The sequence below is a fragment of the Sylvia atricapilla genome, chromosome 14, assembly GCF_009819655.1.
Source record: "Sylvia atricapilla isolate bSylAtr1 chromosome 14, bSylAtr1.pri, whole genome shotgun sequence".
NCBI classification, from domain to species: Eukaryota; Metazoa; Chordata; class Aves; order Passeriformes; family Sylviidae; genus Sylvia; species Sylvia atricapilla.
Window position 1 is genome coordinate 15,306,473 of NC_089153.1, and position 18,117 is coordinate 15,324,589.

Consider the following 18,117-nt stretch of genomic DNA (forward strand, 5'->3'; position numbering starts at 1 on the left):
CATGGCTTTGGAGCTCTAAATAGTTGCTTGGTGAGGAAACTCATCCCATAACTGCTTATGTACTGAAATGTGTTACACTCAGACACCTGCGCAGTGTGTTAATAGAAGCTGAAAATAGCTGTATTTGAGAAAGTTGTTTCTTTCTTCTGTTTTGGCCAAGTTTGACATTTTCATGCTTGTTTAACCACAAAGCCACAATAAAATGCAGCAGTCTTGTCCAACATCCCTGTTCAGAAGCGTTGCATTGAAATGCTTTGTTATAAAATACTTCCGTTTTAAAGAAGAAAATGCCACCTTCTAGAAATTAAATTAAGCAAAAAGAATATTTGTGGTTTGTTCCAAAACTTTCAGGAGACTGCAGGTGTTTTCATGTTTAGGGGAAATCTTTGGGCAGTATTATTTAATGATTTTGAATGCCAAAAAAGGACAAAAGTCAGAGATATTCAGAAGTATTCTGGGAAATGAGAAAAAGACTTGAATGTGCATCACCTGGCTTTTGCAGCTTGCTGAGATGTTACAGAGTGTCAGGGTTCAGTTTTTTGGAGCTTGCCATGCGTTGGCGTGTTGTGGCATGGGTGGTTAGGGTTGTGGTGAGGAAACACCTTTTACCTTGCAATGGTACCACACTGCAGAGACGAGAAGTGTCGCAGTCACTGGCTCCCTGATCTCATTGTGGAACAAACAAAGCAATAAATGGGCTCACAGTAGCAGATGGGGAATTTGTAGTATATAAAAAAATGCCAGGGAGGAGGGGAAGGGAAGGAATTAAGCTTACATGCTCCTAATGAAACTAGTGACTAAACTGTGTTACCAGAAAACAGTGTTTTCCTGAGCCCCTGTACTAAAACCAAAAGAGTTTGGGTAAACAGCAAAAGAGTAATGAGTTACTAATGGCCTTTGGTTCTGGTAGAAGTACTACAGGCAAGTCAGATGTAACTTGTAGGGACATGTTGGGTGAAACTTCAGGAGCCTCTCAGTCTGATGTGTTTTGATTTCTTACCTGAACTGCTTGAAGTCCTTAAAAATCCCCTCTGCTAAGTTGGGATTTTGGAAAATAGGAAGCTCAAAAATTCTTTAGGCTGTCTCAAAGAATTATCAGCTCTTCCCACATGGAACCTCTGGAAAGGAAGGCAGGATCAGCTATTATCCACAGATGTCTTGTGATCATCTCAGAAACACAGTCTTGAAGCTGCTTTCCTTTTTCTTAGCACATTCAGAGAGGAAACGCCTCAGAAAGCCAAGTAAACGGCTTCTGGAATATGCAGAAGAATATGATCACTTGTTTGCACCCAAGAAAAAATCAAAGAAGGAGCAATTGCAAAAGGTGGGTGAAGGCCAATGTGCTCTTCATGGGTATTACTTCAGGCCTCTGGTCTGTGTGTGTTTATGTTCTTGATGGCTGAGTGTTCTTGCTGTGTGCAGTGCCATGCAGGATGAATGTTTTCACCAACATATTTCACCATGCCAGGTGAATTCTGTGGCGAGGTCTGAATTTGAAGGAGGCGTTCCTGCACAAGGCAGTCCTAACAGAGATACCCAACGAGGGTCAAGTTCTTTGGTTTCAACTCCATCTTCAACCAAAGAGTCCCCTCCCGTCCTTGAAGCAGAGTGTTCCTTCTCAGAACTAGGATCCCGCTCCACTGATCCCCCTAATCAAGTTCCAGGAGGATCTTCAGATTTACCAGAGGTGGTGGTTCTGTCTTCCTCAGATGCTTCTGAAGTTTCTGCTTCTCCTGATGCAGAGGAGGGATTCCTGAAAACAGGTAAGTGGCAGGTTGTGGGATGCTGCTTTTGTAAGTGAAAGTAACACAAGTTCAGTGGAAAATGGTGCTTGGGGCAGCACGAAAAGGTCAGTGGCTGTTGCTCTGTTCTTGCCTTCCTTCACTCACTGACTTACTTTGTTGAGAAGGGAGAGAGGGCAGGTGCAAGGGTGTCCAGTGACCTGGTGCTGTTGGCTTTCTACAGACTATGGTGGTCCTCCTTAATACTGGCACAGGATGCCTCTTTTATCCAAATGAAGGAGGCCACAACTCCTTCTCTGAGTCTTTGCTGTCTGTGCTTCCAAACAATGACATTCCTTTAGCTTGACAGTCTCTTGTTGCTGTAAACCCCTTTGGATGAACATTACTGTGCTGAGAGTGAAGCACAAAGTTTAAGCTGCATTGTTCATGGAGTGATCTTTTGCTCTTCTAGATAGTTCAGGAAGCTGTAGCACAAAATTCCCTCTAGGAGAACCTTCTCCTTAAGATGTTCTAAATATCTGTAGAAATTTTTGAAGACTCGTGTGAACAGCAAACCAGGATCTTGGCTTTCAGTAAGGCACGGTGTAGAAGGAGTGTGGTCTGAGGGGCCTTTTCCCTTTCCAGCAGTGTCAGTCTGAGGGTCTCCTTTTAGTATGTTTATTCTGTGGCAGCATCTGAAGACATGTCCAGAGTTAAAACCCTGGTGTTCTAGCTGTGCTAACTTGGAGGGAACACTGTTCCTAAAGGGCTTGTAGTAAAAAAAAAAAAAATAAACCAAGCAGGCAGATTTATGGTCAGTGGGAGGTCAGATAGCCTATCAAGTGAGAGGGAAGAGGGATTGCCTCTGGAGACTTGTGTGTGTCACAAGGAAGTGGGAAGTTCGAGGGAACTAAAGGAGGAAAAATGGAGGATGTGAACCCAAGATTGGAGATGCAGGAGAACAGAACAGGCTGCAGCAGTGGGAGCAAACATCCAGTCTGGAGTATGTGTAACTCTTTCCCCTCAGCTCTTGCTGAAGCACATAGAGTGGGCAGAAGCTTGTCTTGAGGGTTAGGGGTGTGATGGATGAGCTGTGCCTACAGAGGTGTCAAAGGGCACAGCTGAGACTGTCGAAGCCAGCAGATGAATGGGGTGGGATGGGTAACAGGCTGTGTCTGTGAAGTGTCTGCACTCAGCATCAGCATTTCCTGGTTCTAAGTTTATACTGTTGCCAAAATTAGTGAAGGAGCCCAGGTCTAGCAACTTGCTACCTCTTGAGGGCCAGGATAAAGCTTGAGTAGGAAATAGTGCAGGTTGCACCTAGTTTTGTTGGGGTATCTTTTCTCAAATGGGTTAAACCAGGATTGTTATTTTCTGCCTGTTTACTACAGCAACATGAATGGGTGTGGGAGTGTAGGCAGGGCTGTGTCAGTGGTAGGACTGGCTTATGCAGATCAAAGTGTTTGGGAAATTATGTGAATTGTGCTGCCAGCATGTGTTACCTGCTGGCAGTGAGTTTGCAGCCTCTCTTCTGTGGGTAGATTTTTATATTACATATTGAGGTGAGCCTGAAGGTCATGGCAGACTGAGGTCTGTTTTTATTGAAGTTGTACAGAAGCAGGTAATTGGCATCTCTGCCCTAGGAGCTTATGATCCCAAAGACAGGGTGAAGCAGATTGTTTTGAACTGTTGGCTGCTATTTACTTAATAGTTTTAATCTGATTGAAGACAAGAAAACCCCTGTTTATCTGATGTGAAGGGTTTCATTGCAGGAAACTTGGAAAGCAAGCGTCAAAGGAAGCCCACTAAAAAGCTCTTGGAATCCAATGACTTGGACACTGCCTTTATGCCAAAGAAGGAGGAATGGACTCCCCAAAAGAAGGTACTTTCCTTCCAGCCCTTTTGAAAACCAGATAGAAAACAGGCTTAGACAGCAGATCCTGCTAAACAAGACACAGTGCAATGGGATGTGGTTTTTTATTGGCTGTGACCCAGGAGCAAAGGTCCACCCTTCCCAAAGGTGCTGGTTGCTGTGTTATGATGAAATAATCCACTGTCCCCCACCCCTCCCCAGTTGTAATGGAGATTGGATAGTTTTGGCTTAAAATCTCATTTTTGAAATTGATTTGTATGGAAAAGGAGTCATCTGGATGCTGGCTGGGAAAGGTATGAGCAGAAATGTTCTGCACGGAGGCTTTCTGTAATGTTACAGTGTAGCTTGAACTTCAACCTAAGGCTTTGTCCTTTTCCATCAGATTTCCTCTGAGCAGCGTTTTCTTTGTTACCTTCCCAAGTGAGCTGATGAATGCATGCAAGTGCAGAGCTTGAAGCAGGATGGAGGCTTGACATGAATCACATGTAGGATACCGTGTTTGATTCAGATTTTTCAAGAAAATGCTGTTCTTCTCCACTGGATACTCAATATTCAGTGACATGGTTTGGAAAAAAGTGACTTGTATTTATTTCAGATCATGTACCTGCACAAAACCTCTTGCCACTGCTCCTGAAGTTGAGTAATAACACTTCTTTCCTTTTTCTTTCACTATGAGGCACAGTGTTAGTACAGTTAGCACCATTGCAGTAATGTACAGGCCAGTATTTCAGTCTTAAGGTCTGTAAAAGTGTAAACTCAGAAGAGAGTGTCTTTTCCTAGCACCTTAGAGATTATTAGCAGCCTATTTGGGAGAGCACAGGAAGCACTGAATGGTGCTGATGAGCCCAAGACACGTCAGACTCCACATTCCTCCCTGCCCAGAAACACATTTTTACATGTGTGATTTATCACACACACAAACCAAATATTTTCTTGTAAAATCTCTAATGACGGATGAATTCATGACCTGGATGGTAAATTAGATGTTGCAGTCATTCCTAAAGGCTTCACAGCTGGAGGAGTGTGTGCCTCTGTTTTCATCTGATGACTTGACTCTCCTGTGTGTTTGTAGGGTACTGGCCCTTCAGAGAGTGACAGCTCTGAGCTCTACTCACCAGCCCACTTCCAGGACCTGGGAGAAGGTAAGTGAAGGCAGGCACAGCAGGACAGACTCTTGGGACATTTGCCTGTGGCGCTGTGTATGTGCTTGGTGGTCTGGGTCCAGCAGCCCAGCAAAAATTGCTTAAACCAGTGTGAATTGGTGGTTCTCTGATGGCTGCAGGGCAGAGTGCCTGCAAGCTGGTATGGCCCCAGCCCTTAGGCCCTCAAAGAATATAGGACCCAGCCTGAAGGCCTCAGAAAGGCTGCAGAACTTGCTGGTGTCACCTGCAGCAAGGGAATTACTTTGGCATTTTCCTTGAATGGTCTTTCTGTTGCATCCCAGCTTCTGAAAAGCTCTTGGAGAAACAGCGGAAGCGGAAGAGACAGCGCCATACCTCTGCTGCAGTCCATCCCAAGAAGGAGAAAAATGAGGAGGGGCTGGGGGAGACCCCACACTCTGAGGTACTGTTGGGACTTCATGCTCTCATCCTATAACATGTCTGCTACTTCCCAGGGTACTTGCAGAGCCTAAGCCAGAGGCATCTTTTGGCCTGTTGTCTGAGAATTTGTCCCACTGGTGCAGCTGCATGAGCTGGGGTTAGGCTGTAGACACCTCCTTGATCCGGTAGCTATTTTATAACGATGCTGAAATCAGGCTCTGTTTTCAAACTGCTACTCAGCTACTTCTCTGTTAGAGAGGCTGTTCTGAATTCATGGAACCAGGTTTTGCTTGGTATCTTGCTTTGCACCTCAGAAAACTGCTGTAAAAGGTCTTCTCTGGGGGTGAGACTCTTGCCCTTTCACACACCAGTATGAAGCACAAGCACTAAGACTGGACTTCAGCCCCTTCTGCTTGCACCTGAACACCAGGATGAGCCAAGAGCCCCATTGGAGGGGCTGGGGGGGACTATCTGTGACTGCTCTCAAGAGCCTCTGATTGCATTCTGCCATCCAGCAGAAAGGGATAACTGGGGCAATTCCCTCTACTACATATTATCAGGGTCAGTGTATAAATATCTCTGACAAGCACGTTTTGCCTTTTAGGAATGAGCCAGTTTTCAGCAAGTGTAGGGGAAGCAAGACTTCCTGAAAGAGGCAGGACGCCTCTGGGCCTCTCGCCATCGCCTCTCACTTCCAGTGGCCCAGGTTCAGCAGCAGGCAGGATAGTCAGTATGTATTTCAGGAGCCAATTATAGATAAATATTGTTATATTTGTTGTTGTAACACAGTTTACAGGAGAACACAAACCTCACACCACTTTAAACAGTTCCAGCCATCCTGCTGTGTTTTGGAAAGGGCATTTCTGATAAAGTTAATAAATTGAGGTAATACCCTTGGTCCATGTAAGCTTTCTTGTGCTGGTGTTAGTATTCTTTTTGAAGTGTGCTCAGCTGGACTAATGTTTTGAATCAGCCTGTACAAATACCTTTGCCAGTTCTGGGCAGGGGCAGTTAACATTGTCTGCTGTATCCACTAAGAGACAGCAAATTCTCTATGAAAAGAGGGGCAGTTCAGAGTAACAAAGATCTAGGCCATGGCTCTGAATCCTGTACCCACCATTCATTGCAGAGGAAACCCAGTCTTAAGTGCCTCCAGCTGTAGACATCTGTATTGACTACCAGAAGTCAGATATGGTGTAAGCCATTAAAAAAAAAAGAAAAAAAAAAGTCAATGCTTGGCACCTTTGTATGAAAGCATCCTTTCCTATGTAATTGTGTCTCTTTAGCTGCTGTGGTGGGTGTTCATCCCCTGTCTTAGGTGAGTGCTTGGGTTCTAGTGAGTATTGGGATTCTGTGGAGATGCAGTTGTGCTTTCATGTGGCATGCTGGTCTCTCAGTGACTGTTCCCTGGGCAAGGAACTCCACTTTGCTAGAAAAATACATGGTCTGATGATACAGCACAGTCAAGCCTTAGATCCAGCTGCCTTCCAAGGAAGAGAGGGCAGAGAAAAGCTTGTCAGCCTGGGCTGAGCTAAGCAGCTTTCTCTGACCTTGCCCGTCTATGGAGCCAGGAGTGCAAATTTACAACATCAGAGCAGTAAGAGACTGACAGAATGGGATGGAAAATGCTGTTGAAATGGTTGTCAAGGTTGTGAGCCAAGGTCAGGCTGTGCCAAAGAACAGGTCAGGCTTTGGGATTATGCCAGACATAGCAGCGGGGATAGTTCTGGAAGAAGACCTGGGATGAGCACTTCTTTCTGCAGGAGGTATGTAGTGTTGCAGTGCTTGTGCTGGGCAGAGGAATGAGGGGGAAGAGTGACAGGTCCTTGAGTGATGGCCTTGAGTGGCAATGCCCTTTTCTATTTTCACAAAGGATGGGCCTTGCCCATCCTGCCTAGCTTTGACATCCCTTCCCTGGGCAGTTCAGGGAGCAGGGTTAGAGCAAGGCTGTACTCTGTAAGATATGTTGGACTGGCAGTAGCCTGGAGTTCGGATTTTGCTTTTTTTTTTCCTCTTAATAAAGTTGGTTTATACCATTCATCTTTGTATTGTGTACTTCAGTATACCCTCAGTGCATCATTGCTCCACAGAAGGCACTTGACTTTCAGGTATCCCCAAATAAAATCACACTGCTACATTCAGGGAATAGGGGGAAAAAACAATAGTTCCAGGCAAAGAAAGCATCATTATCTGGGCAAAATACTAGCTTCAGGTTTTTCCAGCTTTCAGCTTTAGAAGATCTTTATGTTCTTTTTTTGCCCGGGTTCAGAATGCATTCAAAAGACATTCAGTTCAGCTTGCAAGCTTTAGTAGCACCACAGCTCAGACTTTCCAGTACAGAAAGTGGTGCAAAGCTCCCTCTCGTGCTTGTTTGCTGGACAGCCTGCACCAGGCTGGCCTGGAGGTGTGGGAGTGATGGCTGCTGCTTCTGTCAGCAGTCTGAATTCCTCACAAGGTCTCTCAGGTGTACTATTTGTGCCTGGATGTACAATGGCTACAGCTTGGTGACCCAGGGAGGACCTGGCAGCTGTGCACTGAGATCACTCAGCTACCTGCAGTGAGCTGGCATGTTTAAAAGTGACAGAGTCCTTAAAGTGTTCTGGCTCAAAGCACGTAGCTAAAGGCATCACTTTGGTGCAGTATTAATGGTCCTTGAATTGTACCTACTGTGGAGCGGCAGCTGGGGCTGGTGAGGCCACTGAAGTGTTCCCTAGACCTCCCAAGTGGACTGGAAGCTGGCAGGATCATGTTTCCTAGCCTTTAGTTGCCTGTTTTGGCAAAATCCATAGCACTGCTGCTGAGTGTAGTTGCAGGACCAGCTGTATTTTGTGGTAGAAACAAGTATCTCTGGGATACCTGCTATTCCTCCTTAACAGTGCCTGGCCAGGTCCCATGGGCACTGTGGGAAGCCTTATGGCAGGATCCTTGACTTGGCCCATGAGTGTGTGATTGTCATTTGAAGCCCATCCTCTCCTCTGGATGCTCTTTCACCGGTGGATGTTACAGGCAGGGCTGTACACTCAGACAGAAAGTGGGAGACTCCACTGTCCTGTATGTCAGACCACCTCCAGATGAGGTGTAAATGCCCTGCTGTGCTGCTCATTTGGGGATTGGCTGACTTCATACCAACAGAGGCCTTGAGTGCCTTTGTGTTTCTATTTTATATGGGTTAGGACAAGCTGAGATAAGTGTAGAGAAAAAATGTAGTTCATTTAGTGTGTGACAGGTGCTATGAGGGTTTTTCATTTGTGTTTCCAATGCCAGTAGATACTGGGATGCTTCTCACTTTTTAGCCTACCTGATTTGTCTCCATTCAGGACTGACTCTTTGCTCAGAGAAGGGTTATGCACAGAAAGATAATTGTGTTGAGTGTGTGGTTTTATTCATGTAGTAAACTAAGAGCTCTTTCCTTTCCTTTCTCATAAATCTTTTGATGGAACTGTGATGGGGGATGTTCTCTTCAGGGTGGGTAACACACAAATCACCTGTCAAACCCATTAAGTGCTCAGTGACTGAATTTGTAGTTTCCAAGCGAGGATAGGCACCGCTGACAGTCCTAATTCTAGTTTTCTCTTTAAAGGGGGATGCATTGGTTCATGGGACTGCTGCAAGCCCCAAAGAGGGTCATGAGGAGGGGTCAGAGAATGACCATGGAGTGCCTTCGTCCAAAAAGATGCAGGGGGAGCGTGGAGGAGGAGCCGCTCTCAAGGAGAATGTGTGTCAGGTAGTGTTCTTGAAGAAATCTCTTTGAAACTATCCCACTGTAAAGTATTTTTGTGTAAGTTCTGGGACACGTTGGTGCCCCAGGTAGCCTCCAAGTACTTACTGTTGAATTAACCAGCTTAAGTTCACAGAGGTTAGGAAGATGTGCCCAGAGTAAGATACATTTTAGCAAAAGTAGGATATCAGGGAGTCAAGGGTAAATGACAGTGGTTATTCACAAGCTACTTGAATTAAATGACACAAAGAAAATGTAGCATTTTTCCCCAGGGGGTCTCTGACAGCAGTTCCGGCCAGCCTGGGGGGCTGCTGCTGTCTGGGATGCTGCAGGGAAGAAAATTGCTCAATTTTTGTGTTTCTTTCCCACAGATCTGTGAGAAGCCAGGGGAGTTGTTGCTGTGTGAGGCACAGTGCTGTGGTGCTTTCCACCTGCAGTGCCTTGGGCTCTCCGAGATGCCAAAGGGCAAATTCATCTGCAATGAGTGTTCCACAGGTAGGGCAGCTTTTGTGAGTGCAGGACTGTGAGCATACCTGGTGCTTCCTTGAGTGGAGTGATGTGCCTGCTATAGGGCTGCTGGGTAGCTCTCAGTCCTCAGATTATTGGTTTGATGTCTGATAATGACTTTCTAATTAGAATCATAGAATCACAGGGTGATTTGGGTTGGAAGGGACCTTAAAGATGATCAAATTCCACTCCTCTGTCACAGGCAGGAGCACCTTCCAATAGACCAGGTTACTCCAAGCCTTGTTCAACCTGACCTTGAACCCTTCCAGATATGAGGCATCCACAGCTTCTCTGGGCAACCTATGCTAGGGCCTCACCACCCTCACAAAGAAGAATTTTTTCCTAATGTTTAATCTAAACCTACTCTTTGTTGATTTGAAATTACTAATAATGGCTTCAAGTATTTACCAGCCCTACTTGATTGATTCAGACTTGGTGTACAAAGAAGTGAATGTCCATGATCTTCTGGGAAAGAGACAAATTCTTACCTGGGACTATGGAAAGGGATCTGGTGGGGAGGAGGAGTCTTTTTCAGGCTGGAAAGGGGGAAAATCTCAAAGTAGGGTTATTGATTTTTTTATTTTCTTTTTTCCCTCGCCTGAAGTCCCAGCTATAATACTATTGATTTTGATGTGGAGTTCTACTGCAGCTTCAAGCTGAACCAGCCTGGTGCAGAGACCTGTGCTCTGGGTGCAGAGGGTGGCAAAGCTGTGCTGTGCTATTAGGCAGCCTGGTGACAGCATCAGGTTCTCATTTAGGCTCCTTGTGTGACCAGTGCATTGCTCTTTCTCCAGGGGTCCACACCTGCTTTGTGTGCAAGAGCTGCGGGGAGGATGTGAAGCGGTGCTTGCTGCCCCTCTGTGGGAAGTATTACCACGAAGCCTGCATACAGAAATACCCACCCACAGTCCTGCAGAACAAGGGCTTCCGCTGCTCCCTGCACATCTGCATGACCTGCCATGCTGCTAACCCAGCAAACATCTCTGCCTCTAAAGGTACCCGGGTCCTCCAGGGTGGTCTAGGGGGTGCAGTCACCTGGTTTTTATTTGTTTCATGTCCACCTGGTTCTTTGGTTGTTGCCTTTGTGTCCTTGCCACAGCTCTGTCTGTGTTTGCTAAGGAATAGCTGCTCCCAGGGGAGTGGAAGGGGTGGTGTCAGAGTGTGAGGCTCGGCAGCACTCCCCATGGTTGGACGTGGCAGCTGGAATGTTCTCAGGCTATCTAGAGGCTCGGATTCTTGCACGCCCAGCCTTGCCTCAGGCCTCAGTGGGTTTTTGAGTAAATCTCTGGAGCTGTACAGACATGCTTGTGTTTCTCCCACCTGCTCCTCACTGTGCCACTGCTGTAGATGGTGCCTTGCTTAGCAGCACGGGCTGTCAACACAGCAGCATCAAGAGCAGCACAGGGCAAACTATCATATTGTTCTACTTATCCATTTTTTTTTTCTATGTAAACTCTCATCTTGTAGTAGAGACACCCTTGGGCTAAGCTTCTCAGGCAAACATTTGTTTGAGCTGTTTGCAGCTATACCTTGACCTTTATCTCACAAGATCAGACTTAAAACTTTTGTGATTGCTGTGTATGTTTGCTTCTAAGCCTGGCTTTCTTTAATCCTTGGAGTCTTAAGACAAGTGACAATAAGACCGGCTCTATTTTTATCCTTAGAGTCTGTGTCAAAGTTGGCTTTTTTCCCCCCATTTATCAGTATTTGGTGTAGAAAACAGCACCAAGGCAAAAAGCCTGCAGCCCACAGCCAGTCACTTCCCCACTGAACATTTGTTGACTGGCTGCTGCTTCTCGGTGGTCACATTTACCCCTTCTCTCCCACCTCTTCTTCCTGTTTATAGTCTGCTGTGAGGAACTGAAAATGGGCTCTCAAAAACCCCACATAAACTAGGCCTGTAGGGAAGTCTGAATTGCGTGGAAGTTCTGGAATTTCAGGGTAAAATCTGATAAACAAGAGGCAAGTGCTGGTGTGTTCAGAAGCTACATGGATTGATTTCATTATGTGCAGCTAAGCACTTGGAACACCCCGTCTGTAATTACTGTCGGAGCTGATTCAGTAATTATTTGTGTATGATAGGAAGCAGTCCCAGTCTGTGAACTCTTGAACTGTTTCTGCACGGCACGCAGGAGATCCTTCATTTCAAAATAATACAATTTTAACTATGGTATAGGTATTACAGATTTTATAATTTTATATATGTTTAGTAATATTAAATAACTTTAAAGGAATCCAGTGAGTAAATCACGGGCCTTCTATAAAAATTAAAGGTCAGCTTCCTTCTCCAAAGCTCATTTTGAGCTTAGACGTGAGTAGAGTCTAATTGTAGCAGGAGAGAGTGGCGATCCTGCCGAGGCTCACTGTGTTGTGGTGGCAGGTCGCCTGATGCGCTGTGTGCGGTGTCCGGTCGCGTATCACTCCAACGACTTCTGCCTGGCCGCCGGCTCCGTGGTCCTGGCCTCCAACAGCATCATCTGCCCCAACCACTTCACTGCGCGCAGGGGCTGCCGCAACCACGAGCACGTCAACGTCAGCTGGTGCTTTGTCTGCTCAGAAGGTGAGATGGTCAGCGCTGGGTTCCCTGGCACCAGGGAACGCCCTGGAAAGAGTTTGTTACAAAGGGCAGAAGTTTTTCCCGTCTAGAATGTCCCAATGGGAACTGCAGAGAACAGACTGCCTCTCTGTCTTTCCGCATTTAAGTGCAACTTCAGGCTAGGATATTTTCTGGATCCTTAGAAGGGTTTGTTTTTGTTTTTGTTTTTTTGTCTGAATAGGGCGCAACTTTTGAAAAGGGCTTGCAGGACACCCTCATTTCCTTTTTCCAGGTCTGTCTGGAAATCGGGAGTGCAGGGCTTCTGCACAGTGACTGATAAACTCCTCCTCCTTCTCTTTGCAGGGGGCAGCCTTTTATGCTGCGAGTCGTGCCCGGCTGCGTTTCACCGTGAGTGTCTAAACATTGAGATGCCAGAGGGAAGCTGGTATTGTAATGATTGCAAGGCAGGCAAAAAGCCACACTACAAAGAAGTAGTCTGGGTGAAAGTTGGGCGCTACAGGTAGGTGAAGATAGAACAGACTTGTCCCCATTCCTTCTTCATGCAGTGCTCATAGTGATGGAGGTGAGAAGCTGCTCTTCTCTGCAGGGTTCATTGCAGCAGGCCTCTGGCTTTTTTACGTGCACTTTACTGGTAAAACATAAGCATTCCTCCTCCAGTAGCCTCTTTTCTCCCCACCAGCCCTGCTGGTAGCCCTCACACACTTTATCCCATGTCTCCATGCAGTAGCATACTTTTGAGGTGGCTGTAAGTGAGGAAGCCAGAGGTTTCATCTACCCTTCCCTGTGTTGCAGGTGGTGGCCAGCTGAGATCTGCCATCCTAGGACAATTCCTGTCAACATCCAGAAAATGAAACATGACATCGGTGAGTTCCCTGTGCTGTTCTTTGGCTCCAAGGACTACCTGTGGACCCACCAGGCTCGTGTGTTCCCTTACATGGAAGGTGATGTCAGCAGCAAAGACAAGATGGGGAAAGGCGTGGACGGCATATACAAAAAAGGTAACTTGTCTTAATCCAGGGAAGTGCATGGTCTTTCCCTTTTCATTCCTCTTTGGAAAAGTGTCATTCTTGTAGCAGAGAAAAATGTCTTCTTAAACTGAAGTGAAATTAAACTTGCAGAATGAGCTGCTGCTTATGTATGCTCCAGCTACTCAGAGTGTTTGTTTGACTCCCAGAGAGGGAGAAGGGTGTGCAGATCTCAAATGCTTGTCTAGCTCTGGCATAACATCTCAAAATTCAAGTGAGCTGCTGCTGTATCAGCTTCCCTTTGTGTGATGCAGTCATTATCTTGATATAAAAGTACACTTGAGAGTTGTAGATGCAGCTGCCTGGCATCTCTGCCCAAGAGGTCAGGCAAAGATAGCCAACAGATGGGATGTTTCATCACCCACGAGCAGGCCCCTGACTGTAATTTCTGCACTTCCCTGCTGCATTGGCCTTTTCTTCATCCTCCTCTGTTGAGCCATGTGAGCACTTGGTGGACAGTGGCTGCCCAGCTCTGTGGAGCAGAGGCAGTTCCTCATAACAGAGCATGTTCTCTCATTTAGCTCTTCAGGAAGCTGCTGTGAGATTTGAAGAGTTGAAGGCACAGAAAGAACTGAGACAACTTCAGGAAGACAAAAAGAATGACAAGAAACCTCCTCCCTACAAACACATCAAGGTGAGGGAAGGTGGTGGGGGGCAGGTGCAGAAGAGAAGTCTTGAGCTGTCGGTGCAGGTGATCAACAGGTATATAGAAACATTTCTGATGTTTGGGTGTCTGGCTGTTCTTGAAGGTTTCTTTGATCTTCTTTCTATCCTCAGCAAGCTGGGCTGCAGTATCAGAGGTGCTGTGATTTGCTGGAATAGATCTGGTCATGTCTGTGCTGTCCATGTCAGTTGTGTGGTCTGAAGGAAGTGTCTCTCTACCTTGAGAACTCAGGGGGCAGAGGGCTGGTAATGCTCAGTATGGCCAAATGCTCTGTGCTGTTGATGGCAAGGTGGGCAAACCAGGTGGTGCAGGACAGGAGGTGGTCAGGATACAGTGCAGCAGGGCTCTGAAGGGTGGAACCCACAGTGTCTTCTATCATTTCTGCTGCTGTTTTATATCTCCTTCTGTATCAGTTGATGACTGAACAGAAATACTGAAGCAGGTGTACAGGCTGCAGTATCAGCTCTTTTCCTCAGTTTTGGGGAACTATTCATGTTAAGGGCTGTTAGGTACTATTATTATTATTATTATTATTATTATTAAGTCAGAATTGGAGCAGCACTAAAAGTCCTACAGGATGGAGGTGACTTGAGAGAGCTGGGGCCAAGCATGTGCCTGTGTCTGAGAAGTGGATCCTGACTGACCAGAAACCCATTGACTCAGGGGCTGTGTTCTTTTTTTTTTATTGCTTCTGTCTGCTCCTTCCTTTTTTTATGTAGCAAAATATGAAAGCTTACCTGATTGCTGTCACTTTTTGTATCTAGCTAGGATTTCTAGGCAGGCAGGTATATCCTGCATGAGTTACTGTGCGGTGTAAAGAGCACAACTGACTGCTGTGGCAGCAGTATGGGCCAGGCAGCTTTAGTGGAGGAAGTAGTTTCTCATTACAGCTATTTTTAGGCCTCTCTGGCCACAACATAAAGGAACTTTGGAAGCAGTTTAGAGCCTTTGAAATACCCTTTTATATAAATAATGACGGTTGTGGTCATTACTCATGGCAGCTCTTCTGAGGTCTGGGTGCAAGCTGTTTGTCTCTCTGAAAGCAAAGCAGTTTGCAGGAGCAGATGGTGAACTGGAGAAGGCTTCAGGGTGGAATAGCTGAAGCTCTTTGTGTCCACTCCTTCTAAGGAGATCAGTACCTCGAGTCCATCCCAAGGAACACCCACACAAGAGGCTGCTGCAAAATTCACTTGGGATCCTTCATCATGTCATGCTTGTGACTAGTCCAAGCATTGCCCTGCTTTGGTTGTTTTCCAGCAGTGCCTCAGAGAGTAGGGCAGGTGTGCTGGCCATGTGTGGTGTGGAGTGGCAGTGCCAGAGCAGTGCCAGTGGTGGATTGACCCAATCCTGTGAGTCTTTCCACTCTTAATGAGGGCATGAGTCTGGGTAAGAGATGAGAAGCAGCAGAGGAGAACCTGAGTGACAAGGAAGGTTGGAGGTGGGATGCAGCTCTAGGAGGAAGGTGGGGGAGATTGTGTTGAAGAGATTAATGAGGGATTTCTGCAGGGTTTGTGTTTAAACAAAGGAGGATCAGGACTGGGCCAGCCCCAGGCAGGCTGTCAATGTGGAAACTCTGTGGGTGGGACTAGGTAACTTATACAGGGGCTGGAATAGTTTAATAGTTTAAAATCCCTTCCTTTTGTGTTCTGGGAGAAGAAAGTGAGACAATGGTTCACCCAGGGAAAGAACAGCAAGGAGCTTTTCTTCAGTGTCTCTCTCCAAAGTCCTGACTCTCTGTTGCCTGCTTTTCAGTGCTCGCTGCCTTTAAGCAAACCCCAAGGACCCAGCTCATGCCACAGACACGCCAGTCGCTTCTCCACCTGGTGCTGCACTCTGCTTCCTTCTGGAGCGGTTTTTAGAGAGCTCCTTGGCTTAACTCTGAGCTCCTCTTTGGGCCTTCCAACCCCAGCCTTGTCTGGTTTGGCTTCCATTTACATCTGCAGGACAGTTGGGTAGGGAGGTAACTGCATGGTAGGCCTTCTGTCACAGGTGTGACAGCTGAGAGCACAAACCAGTTTGAAGGTAACATTCAAAATGCAGGGCAGTAAGGGAAAGCTGAGGAAAAGCATCTGACACTCAGACTGGAAAAGGTGCAGTTTGATGCAGAAAGTGCTTTGGTGCTGATCACAAGGATGGTGTGTGCCCAGCAAGAGCACTGGGCTGGCCACCTGAGCTGGATGTGGGCTCAGTGATGATGGGAGGGGGACACTTGGCAGCCTTTTGCCCTTCCAGGATCACAAAATACGCACTGCACCAAGCAATGCTAATGGGGAACTTACATCCTCCTGAGCTCTTTCCTCTAACCTTCTGCCTCTCAAAATAGCATTCCCAAAAGTACAGCTGTGCCTGTACTTGTGTCCTCCTGCCCCTCGCTGTCACTAAGGCACTGCAGCCTTTCAGCTCATAGGCAAGGGTGGAGTGTAGAAGTGCCTCTCAGGGTAACCTGTAGCTCCCGAGAGCTCATGTCCCTCGTGTGCATTGAAGGTGAACCGGCCTGTGGGGAAGGTGCAGATCTTCACGGCAGACCTGTCGGAGATCCCACGCTGCAACTGCAAACCCACGGACGAGAACCCCTGCGGCCTGGACTCGGAGTGCATCAACCGCATGCTGCTCTACGAGTGCCACCCCCTGGTGTGTCCTGCTGGAGAGCGCTGCCAGAACCAGTGCTTCTCCAAGCGCCAGTACCCCGAGGTGCAGATCTTCCGCACGCTGGCACGAGGCTGGGGCTTGCAGGCCAAGACAGACATCAGGAAGGTACGTGTGCTCTTACTGTGCTGTGTCGCTATTAGGGACATGAAAGAACGAACAGGCAGCAAAAAGGTCAGCAGGGAAAGCTCTCTACTTTGTTTTTTTGACTCTATCTTATATACACTTTTACAAGAAGCCCAAAGATTGGGTAGTCACCTCTTCACCTTTCTTGGTGAACATCACCATCAATCATCTTCTCCTCCTAGGGGAGAAATATGTAAAAAGAATTGATGAGTTCTAAAAATATACATAGTTTTCTTGAAGCTGCGTGAGAATAAAATGTAAACAGTGAAAAGCAGGTAAACTTGGGGCAACAGTGCTGTTTTCTCTTGTCACTTCTCTCTCTTACCTCTTTTGGTTTGAAAACTGAGTTAGAAGACTTCTTGCTGTAGAATGCCATTTAGAAAAAGAAACCGATGAATTTAATCTTTCCAGTCTTGACAAGAGTGTTTTGGCTCAGCTGACCGAGAAAATTATTTGCGTGCTGATGTCCCACAGGTTAGGAAAGGTGATTGCTTGGTCAGTCTGCTTGTAATAGCAATTGGACAGTACTCAGGATTTCCAGATGAGAAACAGTGATTGTTCCTCCCCCCCATTCTTGACTGTCTGGGCTTATCCAGCATGAGAATCTTGTGTCAGAAACAGAAACCAGGGCTTGGATCTTAAAAAAGGGCAGTGTCTTGGAAGTGGCTGTTACTACTGCTGAAACTGATTATCTCCACCTAAAACATTTGTATGTATTTTTTAAATGTGAGGAATAGTAATTCTTTGGACACACATCTGTGCTGAGTGAAGGAGGAATATTAAATCTGAAAGAACCCCAAAGGTAATGAAGGATGAAGTAAAACAGAGTAGTAGCAGAAGAATGACTGAAAAAGAACTAGGGATGATGTGATAACAGGGAGGCCTTGATAGAAGATGCAAAATATGAGTCTGTCCTGTTCAAAACTTTGCTGCCTGCTGTGCCATAAGGTAAGGGATGCTTCTGCCATTCCGTGTGCTTGTTTCACTTTCAGCAGACAGTCTGGAAACAGAAACACTCAGTTATTTAGTGGGAGAGTCTATCAGCCTCCTGGAGCAGAGCTAAGGTTCTCTTTAATGGCTGGAGTATGGTCTCTGCAGTACTTCACCATAGAAGAGCTCCATGGATTCACTGCAGGAGCAGGTGCCCCAGGTGCATCCTGCTGCTCCATGTGGTTGGTCCCCAAAGGGATATTGTTTTCAGCAGGAATGCAATTAGGGCAGTGCTTTGAGCTTTGCAGCAGAGTCCTGTTCTTGTGGTTAACTTCTGTGCTGTCCCTGGATGCTAATTCTTTCTTTGGCACAAAGAATAACCTGATGGTCACAGTTCTTTATTTAATTTATTTCGAGTTATTTGAGCATGTGAAACGGATGTATGGTTCAGGGCTCTTGGTGAAGGTTATAGGTCAAACTGGCTGCAAAATACAGGGAGAAATTTTTAGGAAGGAAACAGGAGCTAAGTTCTAGCACAAAGGTGGATGTCCCTCCATCCTGCAGATAATTTGTCTTGTGTTACCAGCTTGTTGTTTTCTGTCCGGCAGGGTGAATTTGTTAATGAGTATGTTGGGGAGCTAATTGATGAAGAGGAGTGCCGAGCCCGAATCCGCTATGCTCAGGAGCACGACATTACCAATTTCTACATGTTGACACTGGATAAGGTATGTGCAAGGAATCTCTTGCCAGCATCCTAAACAGAAGTAAAAAGATGGGAAGAAAGGCATGATACTCCATCTAGTAAAAAG

The 18,117-nt window shown here is 46.4% G+C and overlaps 1 protein-coding gene across 3 annotated transcripts in view; it reads left to right on the top strand.

Moving 5' to 3' along the window:
* The window catches only part of NSD1 (nuclear receptor binding SET domain protein 1), a 61,298-nt gene that overhangs the window by 26,359 nt on the left and 16,822 nt on the right, over positions 1 to 18,117 (top strand). For all 3 annotated transcript variants that reach the window (XM_066329315.1, XM_066329314.1, XM_066329316.1), the window contains exons 6-19: positions 1,209 to 1,324; positions 1,469 to 1,763; positions 3,494 to 3,603; positions 4,667 to 4,736; positions 5,039 to 5,157; positions 8,716 to 8,859; positions 9,225 to 9,348; positions 10,155 to 10,355; positions 11,741 to 11,920; positions 12,260 to 12,416; positions 12,710 to 12,915; positions 13,464 to 13,576; positions 16,091 to 16,360; positions 17,917 to 18,033. In XM_066329315.1, the coding sequence (XP_066185412.1) occupies positions 1,209 to 1,324; positions 1,469 to 1,763; positions 3,494 to 3,603; positions 4,667 to 4,736; positions 5,039 to 5,157; positions 8,716 to 8,859; positions 9,225 to 9,348; positions 10,155 to 10,355; positions 11,741 to 11,920; positions 12,260 to 12,416; positions 12,710 to 12,915; positions 13,464 to 13,576; positions 16,091 to 16,360; positions 17,917 to 18,033 (2,222 nt within the window). The remainder of the gene's footprint in view (positions 1 to 1,208; positions 1,325 to 1,468; positions 1,764 to 3,493; positions 3,604 to 4,666; positions 4,737 to 5,038; positions 5,158 to 8,715; positions 8,860 to 9,224; positions 9,349 to 10,154; positions 10,356 to 11,740; positions 11,921 to 12,259; positions 12,417 to 12,709; positions 12,916 to 13,463; positions 13,577 to 16,090; positions 16,361 to 17,916; positions 18,034 to 18,117) is intronic.